The 25040-nt window shown below is 45.6% G+C and overlaps 1 protein-coding gene across 1 annotated transcript in view; it reads right to left on the minus strand.

The window, feature by feature from the left end:
* Positions 1-22233, minus strand: part of MARCO (macrophage receptor with collagenous structure) — a gene marked incomplete at its 5' end in the record, with an annotated part of 33968 nt that extends 11735 nt beyond the window's left edge. The window contains 11 exons of the mRNA XM_081052226.1: positions 292-354; positions 447-545; positions 990-1025; positions 1141-1230; positions 4832-4930; positions 5212-5256; positions 6294-6329; positions 8053-8088; positions 9424-9639; positions 10474-10575; positions 22125-22233. Coding sequence (XP_080908352.1) covers positions 292-354; positions 447-545; positions 990-1025; positions 1141-1230; positions 4832-4930; positions 5212-5256; positions 6294-6329; positions 8053-8088; positions 9424-9639; positions 10474-10575; positions 22125-22233 — 931 coding nt within the window. The remainder of the gene's footprint in view (positions 1-291; positions 355-446; positions 546-989; positions 1026-1140; positions 1231-4831; positions 4931-5211; positions 5257-6293; positions 6330-8052; positions 8089-9423; positions 9640-10473; positions 10576-22124) is intronic.
* Positions 22234-25040: the final 2807 nt, after the last annotated feature.

Here is a 25040-nt window from a genome sequence, read left to right on the forward strand (position 1 = left end):
CAGAGCCCTGTCCCGTGAAGCCCCACTGCAGGTCAGCAGGAGAGAGTGGAAACTGTGTCCACAGCTGGAAGGCAGACCAAGGAGGCAGTGGGGCAGAGGTGCCCTGCTCTCCCCTTTGATGTTGGAGGTTTGGCCATGGCATTCGAGGCCTGAACATAGGAAGAACAGTCCTAGAGCCTTCAGGGGCCAGAACACAGGAGACCCTCTGCCTCCCTCTGGTGGGCCCCCAGGGAGCCAGTCCTCCTCCCTCTCTGTCCCTGACACCCAGCAAGCCCGCCCATACGCTCTTACCTGTGTCTCCCTTGCTTCCTTTCATGCCTGCAGCTCCTGGAATCCCGGGTGTCCCTGGTGGTCCTGGGCAAGAGATGCCATGGTGGGCATAGGGCCGGGCTACATGGATCTTCATATATCACTCCCCATGCCCACCACAGGACCAAGGACCTCACCTGTTAGACCAGGGGCACCAACTCTGCCAGGCTCACCCTTGGCACCTGGGGATCCTGACAGACCAGGAAGGCCGCGAAGCCCCTCGGCTCCAGGTTGTCCTGAAAGTTAAGTCATGACCGCAAGGCTGGTGGTTGGCAGAGGGCCTGGCTGCCACCTTCTCAACACACCTCTGTTCTCAACCCTTAATATGTTCCCTGTGCTTTAAAAGCAGAGGAGTAGCCCTAACAGTGGGAGAAAAATTACAGTCTCAGCAATTTACTGATATTTTCCATTCACGGTTGCAGTCTGGGACTTGTGAACTTACTAGGAACTCTGGGTTGTGAATGTCCAGCTCCAAACCTGAGTGGCAGAGGGGAATGAAGCTCTAAAGAGGGATATCAATTAAGCATACTGCTTGTTCCTCTGAGGTGGGGCCAGGTTTAAAAAACCCCAGATGCTCTGGGTTAATACTTCAATGAAATAAAAGCGGAATCAGGTCCTGGACTTGACTTTGCCTGGGGCAGTGGGAGCTGGAATGATGCCCAGATTCCCACAGTTCTTACCTTGATCTCCTTTCATTCCAGGAATTCCAGCCACACCTAAATGAAGAAAAACTTTTAAGGATTTTTTTTTTTGTCCTCTAGCTCAGCCTGGCAGAAAAAAAAAAGGGGGGGAATACCTCAGGCCAGTGGACTTGACCATGCGGCCTCTTACCTGGGGGGCCTGGTTTCCCCGAGTCACCTTTACTGCCCTTGGCTCCAGGAGGTCCCATGACCCCCATGTCTCCTTTCACGCCCATGATTCCTGAAAAACCAAGGAGTCACAGTCAGCCATGGGAAGAGGGCAAGCCTGGGCAGCAGGTCACTCTGAGACTTCTTGTCCCACCCAAATTCCACCCTCGGACTCCTTGAGGTCCTACTTGGGGCCCAGGAGTGAAAGACATGATGACTGCCTTCAGGGAGCACACACCTTGTCCCAGAGACAAGGCATAAATTTATGAAAAGGGGACGAGGTGACCTGACCTGGCTGATGGGCAGTGGAAGGCCCAGAGGGCAGACTGTCAGGTGCCCTTGGGACTGTCACAGCCCAGGCTCCACCAGCACTGCCCTGCCCACATCATTTTAGTGTCTGCCTTTGAGGAATTATTTTTATTTTTTATTTTGTTGGGTAACAGTGTGTTTTTCCTGGACCTATCACTCCAAGTCAAGTTGTTGTCCTTCAATCTAGTCGTGGAGGGCTCAGCTCAGCGCCAAGTCTGGTCGCCGTTTTCAGTCTAGTTGCAGGGGGCACAGCCCACCATCCCATGTGGGAATCGAACCAGCAAACTTGTTGTTAAGGGCACATGCTGTAACCAACTGAGCTAACCGGCCACCCTGGGGAATTATTTTCTTCAAGCCTCCCCAACTGAAATCTGAGTATTCCAGAAGGCAGATCTCAAACACTGAGAATAGAAACCTGGAGGCTTTAATGGAGAGAGAAACATTGCAGCAGCTCATTTTCCTGCCAGCACTTCAGCCACAGGCTTTCCTGGTGCCCGAGATTTCACATTTTCCACTTGTCATCAGCATTCGAGGCTCATCCTGGCCTGTCCACTCTGTAGTCCTTCTTCGCTCCTTCCTCTTTTCTGCCACTGCTCAGTGGTGCATATCAATTGAGGGCAGCTCTTCACAGGGTAGGACTCACAAAACCCCTTCCCCAACTGTGAGTTTGGTTTGGGAGCAGGCTGCCTGACCCTTGTCACACGTGGGGCCTGCTCATCAGCAGCCCGCTGGCTACCTGCCACTCAGGAAGCTGCTGAAGTCCCACCATCAACAAAGACCCACCCCAAGCAACTCCCCCAGACTGTGGGGAATGGAATTGGTTAAACGCCTTCATTCCCTTAATTTCATGCTATCAGCGCTGGAGAGGACTAAGAAGGCCACCAGTCTTTTCTCTAGTGAATGAGGAAAAGAGACAAAATGGTCTGAAGAGGAGGAAAAGAAGCAACTGTCATGCAAACCTATCTGGGTCTCAGCTTTGAGTGATGTTAGAGGAAAGGCTTGTGCATTGGATTCTCAGAGATGGTTTGGATACTTACTTGAAAGACGATTTTTCCTTGATGGAAGACAAAACAACCGTAAAGAACTTGGTTACAGCTGAGATCTCTTACAACACTCTAGGTGCGAACAGCACAGAAGGCAGTTCTTGGTCATTCAATGTCCATTTCAGCAGAAGGGCCAAATGGCACTTGTTAGAAAGGACTAGGAATTATTTTCTTGGAGGGACTTGCTGGTACCCTACCACTCTGGGCTGGCCAGACCCACCATGTTATGGCAACTGTGTGGCCATATGAGGTTTCTCGAGCTGGGCCTGGGCCTGAGTCTGTATTCCTATGACTTCTGTGTCTCCATCAGAGGGGGCAACCTTGCAAGCAGAGCAGTATCAACAAAAAGACCAAAGTCTGGCACCAACTGAGGTATGACAGCAGCATCTGATTTCAGAGCTTTCTAATCACAGCTAAAGGTGGAGAATGTCCCCTGGAATTTCACCACTGTGGCATTACCCATCTGCTGGGACAAAGAACGGAAAACCTCAGCGACACCGAGGCACATAGCAGTTGGTTGGGCAAGCAGTGGGTAAGAGAGGTCTTGTGATCTTGGGAGAGGAAATTTGGGAAGTGGAGGGGTAGGCTGGAATCCTGATTTCTGAAGAACTGAAAGTGCTGCATTTCCTTTTGCTACCCAACCACAGCATTCCCAGGCCTGCGTCTGGGTATGGGCTCAGTGCCCTCCCATGTGATAGTGAGTGAGTGTGGGAGGGGAAACAGCATGGCTCAGACTCCGTAGGAAAAGGCTAGAGGGCAAAGGCCTGGCTGTCATCCCCTTCTCTGGGGCTGGCAGGGCCACCCTGAGAAAGTTTGGGCCTCCCTTCCCCAATACAGAGAGAACTACAGAGTGCCACTTTGCAGACCATCCTCAGAGGTCATCTGCCTGGTGCAAGGGTCCCCTTTCAGTCCCCCTGGGAGAATTCTGCACTTCCTCATCCCCTCCCCAGGAGCGGGCTGCCCCCTAAGACTTTCATCCGCCCATTTCACCATGGAGCAGTCACAAGTCTTAACTCGTTCTTCCCCGCTTATCATGGCACCTTTGGTCCTCTTGAAACTTTTGCCCATTGGTCCTCATTTTCTGCTGGGCACCACTAGAGCAAGTCTATTTTCTCTTCCACACGTGCCTTTCTAGTATTTGAGGATGGCTGATGGGTCCCTGCTAAGGACTCTGCGTGAAGGCAAGCATACCCAGTTTCTTATAACGTAAATAATTTCAATTTGCAAGTAACAGCAGCTGGCTTCTTTTAGGTCTTATATTCCTGTTGTAATTAAAGGTTGCTATTATCCTCCTTTTATAGGTGAATAAATTGAGGTTCAGAGAGGTTAAGTCATTTACCCAAGGTCACACAGCTAGTGAGCCATATTAGAATTCAATCTGTCTGTTATTGGAATTGAAGTCCTTCCCTTCCTACCTTACAGGATCACTACTACTACTGTCAATAATGATCGTCATTTATTTAGCATCAACCATGTGGCAGATTTTGAAAATATGATCTCTACCCCTTATAACTGTCCTACAAGGTGTGTATAATTTACTATTTTATCGAATTACCATTCTCTTCTGAAATGAAGATATCAAATCTTAGCAGGCTAAGTCATATGTTTAGTCACAGAGGTGAACAGGCACAGAGCAGGGATGGCAACCAAACCTGCTAGTTCTGCAGCCCTCACTTCCCCTACTGAACCCAAGAGCCACCCCGAGGGGCCAAAAGAGGCCACGTGACAAAAAGCATGAAGGGGCTCAGCCACGGCCAGAGTCCCTCGGGCTGAGCTCCTCAGAGAGTGCCTCTGTGGAACTCCAAGGTCAGAATCATCCAATGTCTCTAAAACACAGAGCCCAACTGTTGGGCCTGACATGCATTTTGAACAAACACCCCACATAGTTCTTATTCATGGCCTGTAGCTTGAGAAACACTGCTCTAGAGATAGAACCTGCCATCAAGGGGGTGTTGTGAAGTCCCCCTTCTGGAATCAACCCCTTTGCCCTCACTGCCAGCCAGGCTTCCCTCATTCCCCAGGTCCACCTCAGGCCCTTACTTCATTCAATGTCTCTCTTTCCTCTCCTCCAAGCTCTTAGCACTGCCTGTGTCCTCAGTTGCCACCAATGGTGCCTGGCATGACATTGTTGCCCCCCTTGCATTGCTCTTTGCTTTTGCATTCCTGCCCTTGCTTACCTAGATGGAAGGGACCACATCTATGCCCCTGGGATGCCAGTAGACAGAGTATTTCTCTGCGCTTAGTGCGCGCTGAATAGACACGGTTGCCCAGAGCGGGGACCCAGCTCCCCAACGAGCACCAACACACCAATACAGCCCTTACCTGGGAGGCCCACGTCTCCTTTGTCTCCTTTAGCTCCAGTTGCCCCTTGTGGGCCAATGACACCCCCATCGCCTTTGCTGCCCTTCTCTCCTTGAGGTCCTGGGAAGGGAATGGCTGATGAGGTGGGCTCCCGCCATCTTCCCAGGGACAGACTTCTAGGCAATGGGCAGGGACCATTCTGGGGAAAAGGGCAAGGGGTCCCCAGATGAAGTCCGGAGGTGTGTTAGCTTATCTCAGGTATCTTGACAAGATCCAGTAAGACTCAAGAGAAGAGGACTATAGGAGGTGTGAGCGCTCTGGGGCTGGGGAGGAGTCGAGGGAAGAGCATTCTGGGGCAAATGGCTCAGTGCCTGGGCCCAAGCAGAGGAAACATGAGTTACCAGTGGCTCCTTGCTTCCCTGGAGAGCCCTTGGGTCCTTGGGGGCCTGAGAAGAAGGAAAGATCTCAGTCACTCTGCAGTCTGGGCTCTTCAATCAGCTGACGTTCTAGATCTCTCTCTCTCTCTCTCTCTCACACACACACACACACACACACACACACACACACACACAGAGTGTGAGTGTATACGCACACAGGAGCGTGTGCATGACCATGACAATGCGTGTATGAGAATGTTGCATAAATGTGTGTGCACACATGCGTGTGTGTGAGCACGTGGGTGTGAAGTGCCTCCGTGGGTCTGTCACTGCACCATAAACCCTCCTCCTATTGTTTTCCCATCCTCTCCCCTGAAATTCCCCCTGGAAAAACCTCTGCTGCAGACAGAACAAGAGATTCTTTGGGATCCCTTCGATTTAAATTCCTCCCCCAAATTAGTTCCTCCCTAAAGATTTTCCCTGCTAACAAGTTTCTGTTCCATAGCTGTTGGTGTTTTCTTTCTGCCTCAGTGGCCCGGAAGCTTAGAGACTTGTTTTGTTTACTTGCCACTTCCTTATCAATCCTCTCATTCTGCTCTTTCTCTAGTATCGTCTTACTGTTTTTACATCTTTACATCTCAGCAGCCTCAGTCCCTCCAGGAATATGGAGGTTCGAGAGTCTAAGTGGAGAGTGAACTGGCCTGTAACAGTCACCAGCTCTGACATTTGTGTCTCCCCCTTCCCCTGGGGGTGGGGTGAAGCCAAGCTCCCCACATTCTCTGCCCTAGCCATGCCATGGCCATTTATAAGATGGCTGTGCAGGTTTAGGCTACAGCCTAAAAGACAGAAACAATCACGGGGTTTTCATCGTTATCACTAATCCCCCAGCAATCCTCTGAAGCACTCTTATCCTCATTTCATGGACAAAGAAGCTGAGGTGCCCAGCCCATCTAGGGTCTCGCCTTCCACCAGGCTAGCCTTTCTCATACACAGACCCCACTGGGTGTTTAGACTCTGGAGTGTGTCTGTCTGTGTCTGCAGCCCTCTGCAGCCTCTCTGAGAAAGCCTGCTGTGCACGTCAGTGCATACACTCGGCCCCTACTCACCTGCTTCTCCCTTGATTCCTGGCGGGCCTTGGGGTCCTGGGGGACCAAGAAAGGGAAAGAAATTCAGAACATAGCCTGGACAAGGAGGAGAAAGAAGACTATGAAGCCAGTAGACAAGCGGTGGTATCAGTGGCTCCATTGTGGCCCCTTCTCACCTGGAAGACCTGAGGAAGAGGGGCAGAGACACCAGTGAGCCAACCAACAAGGTGGGGTGACAATGCCACTCACTCACACCATTGTTCATTTAACAGACCGTCACTGAGCACTGAGGACCAAACTGCGTGGAAGGAAGAAAATAAAGACAGAGCTCCTTCCTGCAAGAAGCTCATGGCCTAGCAAGCGAGACAACTTTCTAGATGATGTCTTCTGAGGGAGGCTGAGTCACGCAGACCTGGGTCCAAGTGGTAGCATGGCCCTTTAGCTGGGTGACCTTGTGCAAGTCCTTCTTCTTTGTGAGCCTCGGTTTCCTCATCAGTAAAATGAGGTGGATATACCAGAGCTGCAAGGCTGTCCTGAGGTGGCCACGTGCAGACCACATGGAAAACACATGGCAGGCTCTGCATAAACGGAACTATTGTTGCTGCCACTCCTATGCAGTTCTCGACCTTTCCGAGAGCTGCTCTGCTTTGCCCACTCGAGTCTCACAATGACTCGGCAGGCAGGACGGGGCTCCTTGTCCTGTCTCAGGCCATTCTGGCAGCTGTAACAAAACACTACAGACTGGGTGGCTTATAAACAACAGAAATTCATTTCTCACAATTCTGGAGTCTGAAAGTCCAAGATCAGGGTGCCAGCGTGGCCAGGTTCTGGCGGCAGCCCTCCTCCAAGTTGCAGACAGCTGACTTCCTGCTGTGTCCTCACACGGTGGAAGGAGCTTGGGAGCTCTGCGGGGTCTGTTTTATAAGAGCACTAGTCCCGTTCCTAAGGGCTCCAGCTTCATGACCTAATCACCTTCCACAGGCCCTACCTCCTAATACCACCACCTTGGGCGTTAGGAATTCAACATATGAATTTTGGCGGGGGGACACAGATATTCAGATCATAGCACATCCTCCCATCACCACAGAGAAGAGTGACTTTCTGAGAGGCATGCGCCTTGCCAGAGGTGACGCATTTGGAGAGAAGCCAGCAGATTCTGGGTTTCCCAACAGCAAAGCCTGCACCCATGCCAGGGCACCACTGTGAGGAAGCTTTCTGCACTTGTCCTCAGTGCTCAGAGAGATTGGTTCCAGGACCTCTGTGGATACCAAAACCTGAGAATGCTCAAGTCCATCATAGAAAATGGCATAGTATTTGCATATAACTTCCACACATCCTCCCATATACTTTAAATGATCTCTAGATTACTTACAATACCTAACAGAATGTAACTGCTATGTAAATAGTTGTTATGCTATATTGTTTTGGGATCCACTTTTTGGAATATTTTTTAGTATTTCCAATCCATGGTTGCTTGAATGTGTGGGTGCAGAACCACGGATATGGAGGGCTGCCTGTATTGCAGAGTAGAAGCTTAGTCGAGTGTGGAGGGTCCATAATGCTATATCCATTTTATATACACGAATGGAGTCCAGAGAGATGGAAGTAGAACTGGGGACTGGCACCCCTCACTTCAGCACGGGGTCTCAGGAAAGGACACTGTTGAAAATCAGTTCAGGGTTTGACTGCTGGCTCCCCTGACTCCTGTGTGACCTGAATATGGGCCTGTGGGAGAAGGTTATGGGGATGACAGCGTGGGTCAGCACCAAAATGTACCCACCTGGAGCGCCGCGCTCGCCTTTGGTCCAGAACCGGTCTGAAAGGAAAGGAAGAGAATGCAGGCTGAGCTGTGCTGGCACACGCCTACAGCTCCCAGCTCAGTGCAAACAGGGGGCTTCTCGGCGGTGAGGAGCCGAAGCAGGCAGATTGGACAACAGGGGCCAGACACCAGCGCATGTTTCAGGAATGAGTCCTTGGAAAGAGCCAGATGTTTAGTTGTAACTAGTGGTTTACACCCAAGAGCCATAGATCCCTGGGAGCCCGAGAAGTGTGGAAAGGGAGTTGAGACCTAGACAGCGCCCACGTTATTAGAAGACTAAGAAGCCAAACCAGCTGGGCAAGTGTGTCATGTTAAAGGAAGGGCCCTCATGTTGCTCAAACTAGCTCCTTCACCTCTCAAGTGAAAGTGTGACACCACTTGTGTCCCAGCATCTGAGCCGGGACTCTGCCCATCTGCTATACCGCCCTTCTCCTCAAATCTCGACTCGGCCCTCATCTGTGCTCACTGGGGAAGTGGCAGCCTCAGGGAGGATCTGCCTTTGTGGACGTCTGTCTAGCATGTGTGCCAGTGGGCTCTGGCTGTGGGCTCACCCTCCTACGTCCCAGCTCACCCCAGACACAGGGGTCAGAGCAATGACCCCAGGCTCCATGTAACAGTGTAAACCCGGTACTAGTGAGGTCACATATAGGAGCTGGTATTGCCCAAGTTAGCCCTTCCTTTCTGGGACAGCCTGAGAGAGTGCCAGGTACAAGTCCCGGAGGGAACCAAGGGAAGGGGGGCCCTGGCCTCTCCCCTTTGGTTCTCTTTCCTCCTGCCTGCAGCCCACCACCTAAGCCACCATGTTTCCCCAGGAGGACAGGCTGTCCTCTCCCCTCCATGGCTCCCACATCACCTGGATGGCTTGGTGCCCGCCCTGACTCTCTCCCAACCATGGGCCTACATTAGTTGGCTGTATGGCATGGTCCTGGGCATTACCCCAGGTTCTGTGCCTCACCCACCCTCCTAAACATTCTGGATCAGCCTGAGGGCTTTGTGACTCAGATCTGGCTATGGGTTGGTTGCTCTAGCCCCTGCCTCTTGAGGTCACACTCTGCTTGGGCAGGACCCTTGATTCCTAGGTTGCTGACCCCACTGTCTCCCAGAGCCCTGTCTGCAGCCACCCATGGGGCCTGTAACTTCATGTCCATCCCATTTAGCTCTCACTCTGAGTCTTGGCCCCCAGGGTCCCATACCAGGCCAGGGTTTTTGAAGCCGCCCTTCCTTGCCAGGGAAGGGGATTTGGACCCAAAGATCCCCTTTCTCATGAACAAGCAGCTCTTCCTTTCCCATCCATCTCTGAGGAGTCCCAATCTGGAGGTGAGGGGGCCAAACCTGGGTTCCGAGTGAAGTTGTCCACCTGCCGCCGCAGGTACTCCTGCCTGGTGTGCACCTGTATGAGCTGGGCCTGCAGGACTTGCAGCTTCGGTGCGCCCACAGCCAGGTGAGAGACAGGCTCCGAATGGGGAAAGAACAGGCTGTCCTCACCAGCCAGTGTTTCATTCTCGAAGTGAATCTCCAGGGCCCAGAGCCGCTCCTGCAGATTCAGAACTGGACATCCCACCCACCCCACAGCATTCTTTTAGGGACCTCATAGAAGCCCATGGCATGGAGTACCTCCCTGACATTTTTGTGTCAAAGGTGCATACCTTTTGTAGGCCTGAATACATAAACACATTTCATGTGCTGCGAGGAGTAAGCACAGAGCTTTTTCTGTACCTTGCACATGTGCACTCCACACTCAGGCATGACATGACACACCCACAGAACACTCCTGCATGGCCTGGAGATGCCCCCACTGAGTCACAATCAACCTTCAGACTTCGTGCTGGTAAGACTTCCGTGCATGTTCTGAGCATGACAACTAATGTGCTGGTCTGACTTAGTATGCATGTGACATGTGTTTATGACAGCTGGGCACATGGCGTTCTTGAGTGACTTCAGTGTCTTCTGATGGAATTGCTTTGTGACCTTAACATTTGGACTGGGAACACTTTGCAAAGTAAAGTTATGCTAAAATGAACACTGCGATCAACAAAGCCCCTTCCCACTCAGAAGCTGGAAATCCTTGATATAAGATGATCATAGCATGCCTATGTGAAATAATTGCATCAGTCATTGCTTTAGACACATACAAGCTCTCGCTCTCTCTCTCTCTCTCTCTCTCATACACACACACACACACACACACACACACACACACACACACACACACACACTTCCCCCTTCCCATCCCATCACTGTGGCAGCCCAGGGACTGAGAACTCTCTCCCAGCAGGTGGGAAGTAGTGGTCCCAGGGCTCCCCACTCAGCCTGAGCCCGGTGTCGGTCTGGGCCATGTTCAGTCACCCCCAGAGGGACTAGACAGGACCAAGACGGCCTCACCTTTCATCACCAGCAACCCAGCACCCACAGAGAGCAGAATCAGGTAGGCAAGTACCAGGGCCATGAAGCACTTCGTCCCATTTGTCCTCTTCGGCTTTGTATCTGAAACACAACCCAGATAGAAGATGGCTGCTGCCAATACTGGAGAACAGGGGACCCCAACTGGGCCGAATCCCCTCTGTGTGAAGCCGAGTGGGGAACACACCAAAACCCTACGACCCTCAAATCTTGCTCTAATCATCCTTCTCGCCACAGGGCAAGAAGTGTCATGGTGGGCCATTCATCTGTGTGGCCAGGCAAACAAAACCCTAGGCCACATGTCACAGTTGGAAACCAGGTGGTCTGTAAACCAAGTGTCACTGACAAAGACCCAGCAAAATGCCTGGCCACAAGGGCTCCAGTGGGTGTGTAGCAGATGAAGGAGTAAACTGACAAGTTTGTTTCAAACCGCTGACAAGAGGATGACTGCTCCCATTTTATAAACAAGGAGCAGGGTGTGGAGAAGTAGAAAAACCTATTAGGTTATAAGACACAAATCTGAGATTCAGTTCCAAGCCTTTGTTTTCTTTGTCTTTATATCTTTTAAATGATAATAGTAAAACATGCTTAATATAATTAAACAGTATAGAGAGCATTACAAGAGTTCATGACCTCCCCTGAACCCCCGAGGTTCTAACAGAGGACGAAAGCTTCGTTCGCATTTTGGGGCGTGGCCTTCCTCCTATCCCCCTTGCTCTCAGAAACTTAATACCCATATACCCCATAGGTAGACTTCTCTTTTCTTTTAATTTTACATAAATCATGTCATATTACATCTACTAGAGAACCTTGCTCTTGACAATGAATGATTTTCCATGGACATTCTTCTAGTTTTCTTTGTAGAGAAGGATTTCATGATTCCCTTTATAGCTGCCTGATAGTCCTTAAAGACAAAAGTCACAATTCATGCAAATATTTCCCTATTGATGAGCTGTTTCCAGTTTGGGGTGTTACAAAAGAGGCTGCAGTGGTTCCGACTCTAGCCTTCTGCTCACGCCAGCTGAGAGGCATCCAAAGTCAGGGACCCCACCCAGCCCTGCAGTGCCCACCACTCTCATGGCTGAGCACCCACTCTGCTCCAGACCTTGGCCAACGTCATCTCTAGTACTCACAGCAATCCTGCAAGGTCAGTGTGATCTTCCTCTTCTACAGAGGACAGGCCTCAGGGCCCCTGACCCCAGGTCGACCTAACTCCCAGGCTTGAGCTCACCTCACTAGCCTACATTGACTGCTGCCCCTTGGAAAACGCAGTTGAAATGAGCCCCGGGCGCACCTGAGGGGGAAAGAGATCAGAAGTGAACAGCCCAGAAATGGAGGGTGCATTGTGAGCACCGTTTTGCTTCAGGATAGGTGAGGGAGAAGGTTCAGTTGACTATTGCAATAGAGGTGTATGACCTTGCGTCTTTCTCCATCTCCTGTGGGAGCTGTGTTATCCTGCTGACATTCTGTCCAGCCATCAGCAGAACAGGAATCCCTACTCAAGCATCATCTAATGCACAGTGGTCCAGAGATGGCTCTGGCAGTGCCAAGAAGAGTAGGGCTAACTAAAAATCTTTTCTGGGTAGATTTTTAGTTAGTGGCACTTGATTATGCTCAGTCTAGTACAGAATATCCCCCACCATAGCCCGCAAATAAAGGCCCACACACGAGTTAACACACAACCTGGCCAAGCCACTCCCCTGCTCAGCCCTTGAGGCTGCTCCCTGCACTCAGTACAAACAGTTCCCCGCTGGTCGATGAAGCCCTCCTGCCAACCAGCTCTCCTGTGGCTGCACATCCTACCACACCTCCACACAAACTCTGACCCACGGTCAGGCCAGTCAGGCCAGACTACTCGTGCTTACATCCCTCCCGCTTCGGGCCATGTACCTCTTCTGTATACACAGCCCTCTCTCCTCCCTTCAGTGTGACTAATTCCTACTGATCCGTTGAGAGCACCGTGGAGCTTCTCCTGCTCCAAGATATCTTCTCTGGGTCCCCTGAGCTGAATGGGACCACGCTCTGTTTTCCCACATCACTCCGAGTTTCCTCCTGTCACAGCACTGATCACCCTGAACAGTGTCTCTTTATAGAAGCTTCTTAGGCTATATTGCAGCACGAACATGGTGTCTGGTACACAATATGTGCTGGAAAGAAGATGACTGAACAGATGAAGGGATGAATGAATGGCTTCAGATGTCTGGGTGCTGAGCTTGTGGGCAGTTCAATTCTGTCAGTTTAGAAGTGTTGGAAGAACACTGGAAATGCAAGTTAGGGCCTCAGGTATCCACACAACCATCATGGTGAGGATGGTAACACAGAGGGAAGCCTTACACTTCACAGAAGATGGTGCCTGGTAAATACAATCTCAAAGATAGCTCTAAACTTGATGAAACACAACATGGGATGGGAGTGGAAAGATCAACTGTGCTTCAGAGACACAGATGTTACAGAGGTCAGACATCAAAGGTAGAGGCGAGGGCCAGCATGAAAGATAGAAATATGTTCAAACTAGATGGTAGGAGCAGAAAGGAAGGCATTTGAGTAAGAATAACGAGAGGAAAAACAGACATGGTAGTATGATAAGTGTGGTTCGTGGATGTCCCCTGAAGCCTGGAATGCTTTTGTAAGTCAGAGCAGTCACCTGGCATAGTGGCAAGATATTTTAGAAACTGGGAATTTCTGATCTCTGAGCATTAACTAATTCACCCCGTAGAAAGCAGAGGATCTGATAAATTCTTTACCCTCTAAATAAAGAGGCAACCGACTGAATGGGAGAAGATTTTTGCAAACAGTTCCTCCGATAAGGGTCTAATATCCAAAATATACAAGGAATTCATGAAACTCAACAACAAAAAAACAAACAACCCAATTGAAAAATGGGCAGAGGACCTGAAGAGACATTTCTCCAAAGAGGACATACAAATGGCAAATAGACATATGAAAAAATGCTCAACATCACTAATCATCAGAGAAATGCAAATGAAAACCACAATGAGATATCACCTCACCCCAGTCAGAATGGCTATCATCAACAAGACAAATAGTCACAAGTGTTGGAGAGGCTGTAGAGAAAAAGGAACCCTCATACACTGTTGGTGGGAATGCAGACTGGTGCAGCCGCTATGGAAGGCAGTGTGGAGGTTCCTCAAAAAATTACAAATAGAATTACCATATGACCCAGCAATCTGTCTCCTGGGTATCTACCCAAAGAATTTGAAATCATTTATACATAAAGACACGTGTGCTCCAATGTTCATTGCAGCTTTGTTTACGGTGGCCAAGACATGGAAACAACCAAAATGTCCTTCGATAGATGAATGGATAAAGAAGTTGTGGTATATATACACAATGGAATACTATTCGGCGTTAAGGAAAGATGATATAGGAACATTTGTGACAACATGGATGGATCTTGAGAGTATAATGCTAAGCGAAATAAGTCAGACAGAAAAAGCAGAGAACCCTATGATTTCACTGATATGTGGTATATAAACCAAAAACAAGACAAACAAATGGGAAACAAAAACTCATGGACACAGACAATAGTTTGGTGGTTACCAGAGGGTAAGGGGGGTGGGGGGTGGGAGATGAGGGTAAGGGGGATCAAATATATGGTGATGGAAGAACTGACTCTGGGTGGTGAACACACAATGGGATTTATAGATGATGTAATACAGAATTGTACACCTGAAATTATGTAATTTCATTTACAATTGTCACCCCAATAAATAAATTTTAAAAAAAACAAAAAACGCCATACCAAAAAATGGGGGAAAAAAATTCTTTACCCTCTACGCTGATCATCTCTTACAGGGTAGAAGAAACTGCAAAGGAATATCTACTCTGGATTGGATTTGACCATGAGGAATTGTTGCTTGAGATGAGAAAATGAAAACAACCTCAGATGAACAAGAAAGAACCCCCCTGAAGTGAACTATGGTGAGCCTGGGTGAAAATTTTAAGGAAGCTGTTTTCAGAAATTTGACAGCTCTACTGTCTGACTTACATTGAAAATACGGCTCCCGAAGGAAATAAAATTTCAATTCTATAAAAGATCTCAACAAAGCAAAAAACGCTGCACACAAACTCTAGTCTTCCCAGGCTTGCCATCTCCCAACTCCTCCCCTGGTGGCAGAAGGTGGCTTGGTAGGTTCACTCCTTTCCTGTTGTGACACTAGTAGAGATTAAGCAGGTGCAAATCCCCCTCTCTCTTTCCCAGCACTGAGCTACTGGTGAGCAGGCCAAGGAAACTGGTCTCTGCCCTGTTCCCATCTCCCACCTAGTAGCATCCGGCAATCTGACAGTCTGTAGAAGTGCCTTCTGCCCCTGCAGGTATCACCAGCAGGGAGACAGCATGAATGCCCATAGCATCAGGTGAACAGAGCAGACAAACATAGCACATTCAGGGCTTTGGAACTACAGCCCACAAAAGTGGGCCAGAATCTGTGTAATAAACCTAGACAGTGTCACTATCTACTAAAATAGAAGATTTAAATAGGCTCCAGAGTCTCCTGACATACTGTACATAATGTCCATTATACAGTAGAAAATCATTCATCATACTTAGAACAGAGAAAATTACAACTTGAGTGAGAAAAGAAAAACAACAGGCATCAGTATCATGATGACATAGATGTTGAAATTATTCAATAAGGATCTTAAAGCAGCCATCACAAAAATGCTTTAATGAACAATTATTAATACTCTTGAAAGTAATACAAAAATTTTTAATCTCACAAAAAATAGAGGACATAAAAAAGAACCAAATGGAAATTGTAGAACTTGAAAACACTGGAAAAAAAATGTTTAAATCTCATTAGATGGACTGAATTGTGTAATATGTATGACAAAGGAAAGGACCAATGAACTAAATGATAAAATAATAGAAATTGCCCAATATTAAAAACAGAGAAAATTGAGAAAAAGAAAACAAAACAACAACCAAAAAAACCACCTCTGTGACTTGTGTGTCAATAACACAACACATAATATTCACATCACTGAAGTTTCGCGAAGAGTGTGAGGCTGAAAAAAAATATTCAACGAAATAATGGTGGCTGAAAATTTCTCAAATTTGGTGAGAAATGTAAACCTACAAATTCAAGAAATTGAGCAAATCCCAAACATGATAGATGCAAAGCAATCAATACCAAGACACATCACAAGTAAAATTCTGAAAAAAATCTAGATACAAAGAAATTTAAAAATCTAAAAGAAAAGAAAAACTCTTGAAAGCAGCCAAGAGAAAAATGGTACGTTACCTATAAAGGTATACCCATCTGAAGATAGCAAATTTCTCATCTGAAGCCATGTAAATCAGAGGGAAGTGACACATTTTTCCTGTGCTGAAAGAAATGACTTGTCAACCATGAATTCTATATCCAATGAAAATATTTTTTTAAGAATGAATGAGAAATGATTAGATTCTCTTTTAAAAGCAGGACCCAACTATATACTATCTACAAGAAACAACAAAAAAAGAGCTTTCATTTACATAAGGCAAAAATTGATATCAGTGAAAGGAGAAATAGATAAATCCATAATTATAGTTGGGGACTTTAACACCTCACTCTCAGCAATTGACAGAAAATGACCAAAGTCTTGAAGAATTGAACATCATAATCCAACAGGATGTAATTAACATTTATAGACTACTCCATGCAACGAGAAAAGTACACACATTCTTCCCATGAACACATAGAATATTCAGCCAGATAGTCCTTATTCTGTGTCATAAAACAAATCTCAACAAAATGTAAAAGTAATGAAGTCATATAAAGTATGTTCTCTAACAATGGAAACAAAATAGAAACCAATAACACATAGACAATAGGAAAATCTCCAAAACACTTGGGAAAAAACAAAACCAAACCAAACAAAAAAACTTCTAAGTGATGGATAGGCCATAGAAAAAAGTCTCAAAGACTACGGTGGCCAAGACATGGAAACAACCAAAATGTCCTTCAATAGATAAATGGATAAAGAAGTTGTGGTATATATACACAATGGAATACTACTTGGTGGTTAGAAAAGATGAAATAGGACGATTTGTGACAACATGGATGGATCTTGAGAGTCTAATGCTAAGTGAAATAAGTCAGACAGAAAAAGCAGAGAACCATATGATTTCACTGATATGTGGTATATAAAACAAAAACAACCAAAGAACAAGATAAACAAATGAGAAACAAAAACTCATAGATACAGACAATAATTTAGTGGTTACCAGAAGGTAAGGGAGGGGGCAGATGAGGGTAAAGGAGATCAAATATATGGTGATGGAAGGAGAACTGACTCTGGGTGGTGAACACACGATGGGATTTATAGATGATGTATTACAGAATTGTACACCTGAAATCTATGTAACTTTACTAACAATTGTCACCCCAATAAACTTTAATTAAAAAAAAAAGAAAAAGTCTCAAAGAAAATTAAAAAAAAAAGAAATGAACAAAAGTGAGAATACAGCATATCAAATCATGGGATTTGGCTAAAGCAGCACTGAGAGGCAATTTATAGCACTAAATGCTTAATTATACATGAGAAAAGATCACAAATCAATAAACTAAGTTCCTACTTCAAGAAACTAGAAAAGAAGAGCAAAGTAAACCCTAAGCAACCAGAGAAAAGAAATAGTAAGGATCAGAGTAAAAATCAATGAGATTTAAAATAGGAATACGAAAGAGAACGTTGGGGCAGCCGGATGACTCGGTTAGAGAGCGACCTCTCAATGACAAGGTTGCCAGTTCAATTCCCACGTGGCATGGTGGGCTGCGCCCCCTGAAACTAAAGATTGAAAGTGGCGACTGGATTTGGAGCTGATCTGCGTCCTCCACAACTACATTGAAGGACAACTCCCTGGAGGAACACACTGTCCCCCAATATTCCCCAATAAAATGTATGAAAAAAAAGGAGAGAATAATCAACAAAATGAAATGTTGATTCTTTAAATAAAATCAATAAAATTGATAAAGCTCTAGCAAGACTGACAAAAATTTTATGTATAACACAAATCACCAACATCAGGAATAAGACAGGGGATATTACCACAGATCCTGCAGCCATTAAAAAAAATATGGAAATACTATTACTAGCTTCATGTTCACAACTTAGAAGAAATGAACCCATTTCTCAAAAACCATAGGCTACCAAAACCCAACCAATGTGAAATAGATAATATAAATATCTATAACTACTTAACTTGTAACTTAAAATCTCCTGAAAAAGAAAAATCTAGGCCCAGATGATTTTATTGAAGTATTCTGACAAACTTTAAAAAATAATTAGCACCAATTTTACACAATCTCTTATAGATAATAGAAGGGTAGAGAGCACTTCCTAACCCATTTTATGAGGTCAGGATTACCCTGGTATGAAAACTAGACAAAGACAATGCCAAAAAAAAGAAAAGAAAAAAGATCCAATTTCTCTCATGAAATTTGACACAAAAATCCTCAAGAAAATATTAGCAAACCATATCAAGTAATGTATAAAAAGAATTTATATACTCTGACAATATGAGATTTCCAGATATGCAAAGTTGGTTCAATATCAAAAAACCAATCAATATGAACCATCATATCAACAGGCTAAAGAAGAAAAATCATTTAATCATATAAATGATGCAGAAAAAGCATTTGACAAATTCCAATTCATAATAAAGCTTTCAAAATTATAATTCACAATTATAATTCCCATAATGACAAATTCCTAATAAAAACTCTCAGCAAACTAGAAATAGAGAACTTCCTCACTTAAAAAAAGTATCTAAAATACTATCTACAAAATATCTAAAGCTAACATGATACTTACTAATGAAACAGAGGACTTTTCTCCTAAGATTGGGAACAAAGCAATGATATCTGTTCTCACTCTCTATTCAATCACGTTTCTATTAGGTAGGTGCAAAAGTAATTGCGGTTTTTGCAATTATTTTTAATCTTTTAAACCTCAATTACTTTTGCACCAACCTAATACATACAACTACTGGCAAACATGTGGAAATCAAAGGTAAAACAAATAGCATTTACAATCCAAATAAAATAAAATATTTAGGTATAAATTTAACAAAATGTATACAGGATCTGTATGCTGAAAATTACAAAATCTTGATTTAAAAAATAAAATCAAAGACCTAAATAAATGTAGAGACATACCTTGTTCATGGACTGTAAAACTGAACATAGCAAAGATGTCAATTCTCCTCAAATTGATCCATAGGTGTAATACAATTCCTATGAAATTCCAGTGAGGTTTTTTTTTTGTAAGTATAGATAAGCTGGCGAGAACGTAAAATGTTACATCCACATTGGAAAAATAGATCAGCTGCTTCTTATAAAACCAAACATACTCTTAGAATCCAGCAATTGCACTTTTGGGCATTTATCCCAGAGAAATAAAAACTTATGCTTGCGAAAAACTTTTATATAAATGATCTTAACAGCTTTATTTGTAATGGCCCCAAACTGGAAACAACCCAAACGTCTTTCAATGGGTTAAACAAACTGATACATTCATGCCATCGAATAATACTCATTAATACAAAGAAGCAATTATTCATACATATAGCAACTTGGATGGATCTCAAGGGAAATATGCTTTGTGGAAAAAAAAAAGCCAATCTAAAAAAGTTACATAGTGTGTGATTCCATTTATATAACATTCTTTAAATAACAAAATGATAGATTAGTGGTTGTCAGGGCTTAGTGACCGCTGGTGGAGGAGTGAGGGGTACGTGTATAAAGGAATAAATAGCACGAGAAATTTTTGTGGTGATTGAACACACATTCTGTGTCTTGATTCTGGTGGTAGTTACACAAATATATGTGTATGATAAAATTGTAGAGAACTATATTCCCACTCACCGATGAGTGCTAACTAATGAAATCTAAATAAGCTTTGTGGGTTGCACCAATATCAGGCAACTGTGGAAAACTGGATGTGCGTCACAGAGCCTTTCCTGTACATCTTTTTGAAACTTTCTGTGACTCTACAATTATTTCAAAATAAAAAGTTTTAGAAACTCTGGGGTAAAACCAAATGTTTAAAAGATGCTGAGAAATAGTGAGGTGACAAAGAACAAAGTCCGAATAATGACATGCGACGATAGTAGTCACATCAGCAAGGCTGACCCTGAATTAAAGGCTGTTGGGGAAATGTTTAAAATCATCTTTAGAACAGGAAGAAGGAACAGGCAGCTAGGAACCAATGCTTAATGTTAATTAAAACAAACAGTAACAAAACCCATAACTTCTCTATCGATACCTTTGGGAGTCTTCTCTGTCAAGAAGAATATTCTTCAGACTAAAATTAGTGGAAAGAACTCTCATGAAGATGTGAAGCCTGAAATAGCTGAGGGCTTAGGGTGACAGGTCAGACACATGACACTCCATAGACCCGCAAGAACTTGACAATGTGGGAGCAGAACCACTTCTTGAGAAGCAAGATACAATCAGGAGAGTGACAGGAAGACTTGAGCCAGACAAATGTTCATGTTTTTCAAAAAGTTAGAAGGTAGTGCATCCCAGAAAGATATTGTCAACAGGGACAAATGTAAAGTCACTTGTTCAAGCTCAGGTGTTCCATTATTGATGTGGGAGATGGGGCTGAGGAAGACCTGGGGGTTTGTGGGAACTTCGGGGCTCAAGCATCTTCAGAAACTAAAGCAATCTTCAGCAGACATAAATCAACATCTGAAGATGCCTGGAGCCATTTGGTGCTGAAGCAAGTAGTTTCATTCATTTCTCAGGAAGCCCAGAGAAAGTCACTGTATCACAGGGATTACTGTCCTCAATGGCACTCATCTGGAAAGTTCCTTTCATTCCATGGTCTTTGTAGAAGAAGACAGGAAGTTGTAAATGCATTTAGAAAAATATTCCTTCCATCAAAACTGAAGTGATTTTGTTTCTTGGGTCGATATTTAGTTAGTGGCATCCATAGCCCCAGTCAGAAATCTGGGATTCACCCTAGACACTTGTATCTCCCTCACTTGCCATGTCCCACCATTACAGTCCAACTGATTTGACTTCTAATGTTTCTCCAGACTATTCTCCTTTCCCTTTTCACAACTACTGCCTCTCATCTCTCGCGGCCATGCTCCTCTCTGTCCTCAGCGTTACTCTTTCCAGCTTGTCCTCCATCTACGATAGTGAACAATCTTAAATGCAAACCAATGCCTCTCAGCCCAAGCTCAACCCCGTCAAGGCTCCCTATTGCCCTCAGGATAAAGCTAATTGGTCCTAGTCTCAACCCCCACTGAGCTCCCTCACCCAGCTTCGGCCCAGCAATGTGGAGCTGTTTGCATTTCCCTGAATATTCCTTGTGAATATATCTTAAACATATGGTCCCTTACCCACCCTAGCCACTGTCTCCTTTCTCTAATTACTCTTCTTTATCCATTAGACTTTAGAAGCCGTCTCGGCTCTGACCTCCCCTCCATGACCCCACACCAGATTCGTTTATAATGTGCTGTGCAAATATCAGTCACAGCTGGTGACGGATTGTATAGAAATAGGTGATGGCCATCCTCACCCTGCCATCCTCCTGCCACTACGGACATGACTGTGGGCTCCCGGAGGCCAGAGGCCATGTTTGTTTTTGTCTGTTTCCTCAGTGCAGGTAGTAGGTGCTGAAAATGTCTTATCAGCTGACTTTGTTTGAACATTTCAATACCTTCAAAAGGCATATATCCAGAATGCTGCATGCCCCAAAGTTCTGAATAGCCAACAATTATTAAAGTCATTTGCATGTATGCCTTCTCTGTTACTACACTGTAAATTCCTAAAGACAGCACACCGACCCCTTCGTCTTTGTACCCCCATAAATTCCAACCAGTGACCTGCACAGACAGACGCTGGATAAGAGGGACACTCAGGCCAGAGGACAGAAATGCAGTTCTGAACACACACCTTCCAGAAAAGACTGAGCGTGGAAATGACGGATGGACTTGGAAGACGATTCTCAGTGGATATTCTGGAACGGGAGATCAGTGCTCCCCTGTAGAAAGTCACTCACTGGTGACTTTAAACGCTACAAATTCTAGAATATTTTAAAAATGCATCATCTGTATAATGCTGAGCGAAAAAATAAAGACAGAGTTGACTGAATTTTAAAACCTGAGTTTAACCTAAAACAAACTAATTATGAAGCTATGAACATATCGTATCCTAGGCCACAGGAAATAGTTAAAGCACTCCCTGATCAACACTTTAGTTATAACAGAAGTCACCTTAAAAAATGTTAAAGGCATTGCATTATTAAACAGATGTGACGCGCTTGGCTTCAGTTTTGTGGAACTTTTCTTCTCCCTCGTTTTGCATTGCTATTTCATCACACAACCTGTGTGTGAGAATAAGGCATGCATGGAAAGAGGGGCATTAATGTTAATCTAAGGGAAAATATCTAAATACCATTGAAAGGAATTGGGGAGCTAAAAAAAGCCACAAAACTGTATGCCAAAGATACAGCATCTGTTATTAGCATTACACAAATGGCAGATTGAAGCATTCCCTAAATGTGTTAGAGAGCCTACGGTGCAAACCCAGACTTTCTATGGACTTCTCTAGTCTTCTGTCACCAACAGAAAGACTACCTCTCCAGGCCAATGTCATTATTGGGGGGTAGTACTTTACCATTGATTTCAAAGGTCTCCATTGCAGGAAACATGGTTTGGTCGAGGGCAGCTCTGTCTTCAGTGTGAGCTAAGAACTCTTCCTCCTTGAGAATTTCCTTATTTTCCATTGCTAGGCTTTATAGATGGCCAAAGTCCTAGAGCCAGCAGAAATGCTTCCCTTATGAGAGGCCACTCAGGGAAAGACTGTTCTCATTTAACTACTGTAATTAGGTGTAGATCACACAGCACTTCCCCCTTGGCTCTGATTTCTGAATTTGCAAAATGTTTCCTGCCCTGATCGGGATTGGGCATTTCTCAAAAGCAGGCTATTCACTTGTGGAACTCTTGCTTAGTGAAGTGGCCTGTTAGGGGGGTTGGGTGGCTATGGCACAAGTCTTTGCTCCCAGGGCTCTGAGAGCAGAGAGCTGAGTGACCAGGGGGGACGTTTCTTTCCTTCCCGTCTGCCTACCCGAGTCCTGCCATCGTCTCAGACCCAACTCGCTGCCCTGGAACCTCTCCAGCCCCCACAGAAATATCCCTCCTCTGACATCCTTCTATTCTTGGGGTTCATCCTTGCTACTCAGTATGGACCATGGACTGGCAGCCTTAGCATTGCCTGGGAACTTGTTAGAAACGGAGTCTCAGGTCTCACCCCGTATAGACTGAATCCAAATGTATGGTTTAACAAGACCCCTAGGTGATGCATGTTTTGGAGAAGCACTGCTCTATATCTCCCATTTGAGCGTTTAATTTTCCCATGTTCTGTGTGTGCACATGTATGCTTGGTCTGGACGCAGTAAGCTCTCAGGAACTTGAGGGGAGAAACCTCTTCCCTGTATCTCTCGGGCTGGGTATGCCTTACCTGGAGGTTGTGTGGCGAGGTGGTGAAGGCACAGACCGGAAGAGCTTGAATGCCTGGATTCAAATTTCACCTCCTCCACACAGCAGCTGTGTGACTGTGGCCTTTAAGCTTTAGGTGCCTTAGTTTCCTCATTTGTAGAACAGAGAAGATGGTAATGATTATGTGTATTAAATGAATGAAAGCATTCAAGGTGGCTAAGATGGTGCCTGGTGAGTAATTAGCACGAAGGTCATTGCGTCTTTCACTGGAGACGTTGTGCCCGGGAGATGAAGGAAACGACAATTTCCTTAAGGATTTCATGGTCTGGTATGCGGGATGGATGTGAATACAGCTGAATTCCAGAAAATCGCTGTGGAGTGTGGTCATCATTGAAGAACCTTAGAAGACAGAAGTGGTCTGGAAGCTGGGGAAACGGGTGGGAATAGCACAAAAAGCTTCAGGATCAGGCCTGGATTTAAAGGAATGACTGCAAGTTTCCCTGGAGAGCAAGATAAGGCAAGGGCAGCCTCACAGAGATGGGATGGCTTGGGGTCAGGAGAAACTAAGACGTCTGGCCCATTTGGAATGTAAGCAGTGAGGAGGAGAGGTGGCAGGAGAAGAATCTGGGCCGGCTAAGTCACTTTCTTTGCCCTGTGGCATGACAGAAAGTAAAAGGGAAAAGAAACTCAGGAAAGTGAATTCCTGGCAGTGCCCCACTAGGCAGAGATCCCCAGTGGTGCCCACAACTTCAACATTCAGAAAGTCTGCGGCTAGGAGCAGAAGCAGAACAGAAGAGGTTAAAAGGAGAGAACTAGAAGTCAGGAAATGAAAGCAGCAGGGAGCTCTGGTTAGAAGTTTCCGGTGGACTGGTGGACTGCACAAGATAATAGAGGCTTCAGGGGCTTCCCCCGCAGGAGGGAAATCTCCCCAGCCAAAGGCACCCACTCACTCTGCCTGGTCAGCTCCGCTCTGACCAACGACATCCTCATTCACAGAGTGGGGTAGGAGCTCATTGGAAAATACTAAGGGCTAATTACCTACTACCACCATGCTTGGAGGGAAGTTAGTAGATGTCAAATGTAATTGTTTCAGCCCTGGCTATGGGACCAGAAAGACCTGGAATCCAAACCCATCCCTTTCATTAACTTGCTGTGTGACCTTGGGTGACTTACTTAACTTCTCTGAACCTCAGCACACAGTAATAGCTCATAGAACCATTAACCATTATCCAGGATTTGTTAGGTGCCAGACACTGTGCTACACATTTACATATATTGCTCAGCACTCACAGCAACTTGACACTTGCCTCAGATCTTGTGGTTAGAAAGTGCTGGTACCAGCATTCAAACCCAGAGCCCCTGCCTCTACACTCAGTTTAATCCAGGAGCTGCAATCCAGAGGTTCGCACCAGGGGAGCTTTTTGAGAACACACATGCCAGTGCCCACCTCCAACGTGAGGCTCTGCTTTAATAGCAGCCCCATGGCTGGTTCCAAAGCACAGCCAGGCCGAGGACCCCTGTGCAGAATAATGAAGTGGTCACAAGCAGCATGGACAGCTGTGTGGGCCCTCAGGTCTCCATCCCGGGAGGACCCATTAGGGTGAACCATGTGAAGTTACGGATTTTCATCCCCATGACATGTAATGAATGGACACGCCATAGAATTCAAGCTAATCCATCCAGCCTGCAGGGCCAGGACTAAAGTGAGGCAATGCAGGCACTAGCCGAAGCTGCAAAAGATACAGTAATCAAGATAAATAATATTCTAATGCAACAGTGTACAATTGGAAGTTAATGCAAACAGCCCCCCATGAACAAAACACCCACGTTTTAAATAAAGACAGACTCCCACGCTGCACTTGCAGTGACTGGTCACTGCTTCACCCTGATCCTAACGCTGCTCATTACTCTGTGTTTCCGCATTCCCCTTTGCAAAATGGGGTACCAGTAGTTGCTCCGTCTGCCCATAGGGTGGGTGTGAGGATCAAATGAAATAAGAAAAGTGTAAGAGTGTTTGTAAATGAAAGGGATCTCAGTAGAAAAGCAGCTTTTGTCAAGCCTGCACGTTGTAATGTGAAACTCCTGCATTGTCGCT

The sequence above is a fragment of the Rhinolophus hipposideros genome (genome assembly GCF_964194185.1).
Source record: "Rhinolophus hipposideros genome assembly, chromosome: 6".
NCBI classification, from domain to species: Eukaryota; Metazoa; Chordata; class Mammalia; order Chiroptera; family Rhinolophidae; genus Rhinolophus; species Rhinolophus hipposideros.